Below are 5,397 nucleotides of genomic sequence, written 5' to 3' on the forward strand. Positions count from 1 at the left end.
CGGCCCAGGAGAGAAGACAGCTATGGCGCGAGCTCTGCAAGGACGGGTGGAAGCCGCGCAAGTCGACTGGCATGACTAAGGACCACCGATATGTCAGACCTGGAGTCAAAGGGCGCCTGGATGAATCAAGACGTGGAATTGATTTTTTTATGAAGGTGAATACTGCGCTTTGATGCTGAGACTACACAGCTAACAGTGCTTTGTATTGGCAGGTGAGGCTGAGCTAATGGTATTTGCGCGCCGGTCTGGTTGGCTTGAATTGCCAGTACCACGAGTCGGCATCACTGTTCGGCTCCGATGGGCAAGCTAGCTGCGTATGCAGTGGCCGGGAGGCAAGTGCCATGCCCCGACGACTCGAAACCTACGACGTTAATTTCTGTGGGCTTGGGGCAGGAGCCCGCTTCGCCTTTGGTGACCGCCCCTGTGAGCCAGTCTCTCACCGCCCTGCCCTCAACCTGCTCGATAAGTCGTGAATTGGAGGATGCAGTTGCTGAAGTGGACCGAGCCGTCGATCCTGACGATATTCTAGAATCTACAGAACAAGCCTTAGGACCATGCATCACTATTTCGAAGTCTACATACCATACCGGTGTGGAAAGGTTAGCTAGTTTGAACGACGAAGAGACCAGCAGTGTGCATGGCGAAGCCGTCGAGACCGTGAGTATTGACGTCTTCGACAGCGGCCAATTTATGAATGGGCTGCGAGCGAAAAATCTATTCGATTCGATCCCTGATGACGACGTGAATCTGGTGGTTGCAGCGGACCTGAGCGACTCAGAGTCTGATGCCGACGACGATAATGTCATGGAAGACAACCAGTGCCCCCCCGGAGACGACGGAAGGTGTAGAAGCTTAGAGGAGTTTCATATAAATGAAATTGACAGCGGGTCATTTGACATGACGACCGATCAACTTCGCGCGATTGCTGAGTCTGGTTGGGTTGCCTAAGAGCACAGTGGGAAGTCTGTAATATACAGAATAACGTATATTTTACTGCTAATTCTGCATTATTAGTTTTTATTATGATATAGAAAATCTTAAACTGGATGCTGCCACAAATTATTTTGACGGACAATGGGGCCCCACACAATCACCGGTCGCATACGCAGATTCTCTGCTCGGCATGTTCTTTTACTTCCTTCCAAAACAGCTGTGGGTACGCCTCGCTAAAGAGACTAATCGCTACCGGGATCAGAACATACCTACGATTGCTCTGTCCCGACGCAGCACACTGCTAGACCGTCAGGCCAAGGATCCGCACGTCAGTGTCTAGAAACTGGAGGATGTTATTGCCGACCTCAACAAGTTCAAGAAGGTCGAGCCGCACGAGATTGTGCACGTGATTGATCTTCTTATTGCTAGATCTATAGCGCCTATCCGCGATAGCCTCGCTAACCATTGGAGTACTGAAGAAGACGGAGCGGTCCCTCGTGGAACGTTTTCGCGCTTCATGAAGCGAGATCGCTTCGAAGCAATCATGCAGTTCCCGCATTTCAACAACAACGAGGGTAGCGGAGCACACGAAGACAAAGCTTGGAAAATCTGACCAGTTATGCATGATGTGGAAAAAACCTTTTGGCGTGGATATCGGCTGGGTAGAGTTGTGTCTTTCGACGAAGGCATGATGCCCAATTACAGCAAGTACAACCCGATGCAAGTGTTCATGCCTGACAAGCCCAGCAAGTACGGAACAAAATTTTACATGACGTGCTGTGCAGAGACAGCATATTGCTTAAGGTATGCAAACACTGCTCTATTGGTTAACGTTTATATTCTGGATCCTACAGAACTACGGACTCATACTAATGGTATTCTGTATTTGATCTACTGCGGTGCTGAAAAACACAAGAGCAAGAAACAATCTCATGACACCTTGGTTTGGGCCCCCAATCTGTCATTCGGAACCTGTCAAAGGCGCTGGTTGGGCAGCCTGTGAAGCATTGAATTGGCACGGATAGTTTCTATTCGTCGGTGGCGCTCAGGCTGAGGCTCCTGAGTATGGGTCTGTATCATGTAGGCACAGCACGAGTTGACCGGCTGGGTTGGTGCCCGATGAAGGACTTGGACATTAGTGGCCGCGTGGGTGCGACAGACGTGGATCCGACCGTCTCAACCACCTGTAGATAGATTTGAGTATTACGGTTTACAAACACTCAAATAATACATATGCATTCGGCAATATATTTGATATCCGGGTCGTTGTGGTAGCCCGGGCCACCACCAACTGTTTCATAACCATTTAATCATCAGTTTGCTTTACGGGGTCTCATTTGTCATTTCTGATACGTTAGACCGCAGCCTGATGAGACGAGAATCCACGTACTGAGACATCATTCATATTGAAGGCAACGCCCAGCTTAGTGCATGGGATATCGCCCCGGGCTATTGTACGGTCCTGTCCACGCAAGAAACGCACACGATCGAGGAGGTTCTGGAGGACATCAAGATCAAGAAGAACAGCTCGCCTATGCTATCCGGGCAAGTCGGAGGTGCTGCACCTGGGAGATTCCAAGCATTTCTCATTCGCAACTGTTGGTAAGTGACGCGTGTTATTTGTATTTAACCAAACCAAAATTAAATGGTAATAAGGTCAGGTTTGTCATGGAAAACAAAGCCTATACATGTAAAGCAGTCGTAATTCGGTTTGGCTCACGATCTCATAAACTATTCAAAGATTAACCCCTTCCAACTGTATTTTATTTTCTTTCTTGCTCAAATGGGCTGTAAACTACAACTTGCAATGTGCAAAACAAAATGCCATTGACATGTGAATAGAGATAATCGGGTATTGAAGTCGCCACCATTTGATTCCAAACGATTTTGACGAATTTCAATCGTCTTCGAAGACAAGAAAAATGTCGAGCTAAACTGTGGTTTTTACAACTAACCGTTTAGAACATTTTGGTTCTTTTGTTATACAGACGGAATCCGCATTAGCTTGCCACAATTGCAGACTTGAATACTCAAGTCGATTATACTACCGTGGGAGGTGAGCGCATGATCTAATTGTAGATCTTCAGCTTCCATGTGTATGCATGTTTAAACGACATACAGGTATGTGGTACGTTGATTTTACTCAAGAATCGGACCCCTCACGTTGCTGTGATCGCATTGAATTTTACTTTCATGCATGATCCAGTCAATAGACTGAAGAGGGCCGGCGCACTCGAAGCAATTATGGAGGGTTTGAAACCAGTCTGCTACTTGGTTGGCGCTCACGCGCAAATATACAATGGAAAGCTTTTATTATTTTTACCGTGGTGGTGTGCGTAGTTCACATTCCGAAGCGGCGCCCACTGAGCTCCAAACCAAATCCATCGTACATGTTGTACGACTCTTCAAGGGGAATTTATGATACTTTGAAAGTAATGGCTAAGAAGCTCTTTGGGTTTTATGGGGAGCCCGATGTGCGTTTCGCTTGAGACAGAACCAAGAAATGTTGATGGTGTCAGCTGCGGTCAGGGCTGTGAAAATTAAAATGTTAGATTAATCTTGGCCTGAAAACATCAAGAATGAATTATTGAGCTAATTGCCAGAATTGCCAGAATTGCGGCGGATTGTAGCTCGAACTTCTTCTACAGTGTACACACTCCACAGTGAACGCTTGCAGTGCAGGAAGACTAGCGTCTCCAGAGTGACGCGATCCATACTCTTCCTCACGTCACTAAATATAAGCTTTGCACGTGAAAAAAGTATCTCGCACTCATTCGATGTAGGCGGTACGTACCCGACGTCGACATACGCACTCCGCTTCGTTGTCTTGAGCCTCTTGAGCACTTGAGCTGCAAATGACGGACCTTCAGGGCTCTCTTCAGCTTGATCTTCATCAGGGCTGCTGGTGACACGAAACGCCGCACAGGCAGCTCGCTCAGGCGGCGTGAGAGATTGACCTCGCTGGATCTTGACCAGACCGGATTCGAGTGCAGGATAATTGACGATTGCGGCGGTTGGGGACAGTCGGGGTTTCATTTCCGGGTATTGTTAGCTTCCTTCTCGGCTTTAAAACTACTGGTTGTCAAGGCTTGAGGTGAGTAGCACAGTAAAAAACAATATTTTTACTGTGTCTGCTACTGTAAAAATTGGGGAAACTTTTAAACTTAAATTTTGTACTACCAATTAATAATTAAATTAAAAAATCTCAATTAATTGTTTTAATAATTATATTATGAGCACCCCTGGCTGCGATTGCTGGTCATTGAGATCTCTCCGACGGGCGGTCGTTGTGGGGAGAAGACGCTGCCAAGGTGCTACAGACTTCGGTACACTCGCCATGCTCTGGCGTTGGTATCGACTAAAGAGTGAATATATCTACAGCAGTCTGGTTTGTACTGAAGTTGATACTGCTTGGTATTGTTTTTCATTGATTCATTTTAACCGCTGTAAATTCGCTAAGTTGCATAGCTGGAAATGTTTGACAATGAGTGTTTACAAGATGACGCGTCACTAAAACAAAGTATCTGGTAGTGAAAATTAAAAGTTTTCCTAGACGTTCGCCTGATACCCATACATCGACCAATGACCGGCTATCTATTATCGGAAGGCGGCACATTTTTGATACAGCGAAGTATTAATATTTACTATGTTAATAATGTTGCTTTAATAGTTGAGTGCTAAACAGAGCTACTTATTCTGAAACGGAATATCCCCTAAAGATGCTTCCAATGCTGCAAGGAGCTTACCGTACACGAAGGAATGCGTGCTTCCGAGGGCAACATATTAATATACGTAATACTCTGTACCTAATAGTTTCTGCAAGTGACAATGACTAAAAAATAACTACAACTATTTTGTTATAGATATATTAAAAACCTATCTGAGTGTGAGGTAATGATTACTATATATATTAACAATATAAAATTAAAAGTTAATAAAAATTTAACAGTATTACAAGCTTGTAATAATTTTAAAATAGAAATTCCTAAATTCTGTTTTCAGGAAAATTTACAAATTGCAGGAAATTGTAGAATGTGTTTAAGGTATCTGACTGAACTGCCATATCGTATTACATGTAAAACAGAAACTGGCCGTAAGAACTGGTCATAAGAACAACGCTGTGCTAATAAACGTTGTTACTTGAACCGTAAAGATAAATAGTTTTTGATACAAAAAATCAAATCAGATATGTTACTGCTGTAAGCCATTGCCTTTTAGAGACAGCAAAATCCGATACTACTTAACGGATGGACGAGTCGCCGACAAGAGCGTAGGATACGATTAAGTTGGAGCGGTAAAACAACACCACAATACAAGAGGTATACATATAGTTCGTTAAATAGACCCCGTTATGAAACGCTAATCAAATTCAAGCCTAAATGACGCTTAACCATCCTGGAATCATTGTTACACTATCGAATAAAAAACACCGCCGTCAACAATAACAGCAGCAAGGCGGCTTGC

At 44.7% G+C, this 5,397-nt stretch overlaps 1 protein-coding gene across 1 annotated transcript; it reads left to right on the forward strand.

Annotated features, from left to right (window-relative positions):
• PITG_09733 (uncharacterized protein) lies at positions 1-1,546 on the forward strand (the record flags this gene model as incomplete). The annotated part of the gene is made up of 3 exons (XM_002903286.1): positions 1-842; positions 1,110-1,156; positions 1,413-1,546. 3 exons carry the CDS (start codon positions 298-300, stop codon positions 1,544-1,546), a joined length of 726 nt encoding a protein of 241 aa, XP_002903332.1.
• Positions 1,547-5,397: the final 3,851 nt, after the last annotated feature.

Source organism: Phytophthora infestans, genomic scaffold (genome assembly GCF_000142945.1).
Source record: "Phytophthora infestans T30-4 supercont1.15 genomic scaffold, whole genome shotgun sequence".
Classification (NCBI taxonomy): Eukaryota; Oomycota; class Peronosporomycetes; order Peronosporales; family Peronosporaceae; genus Phytophthora; species Phytophthora infestans.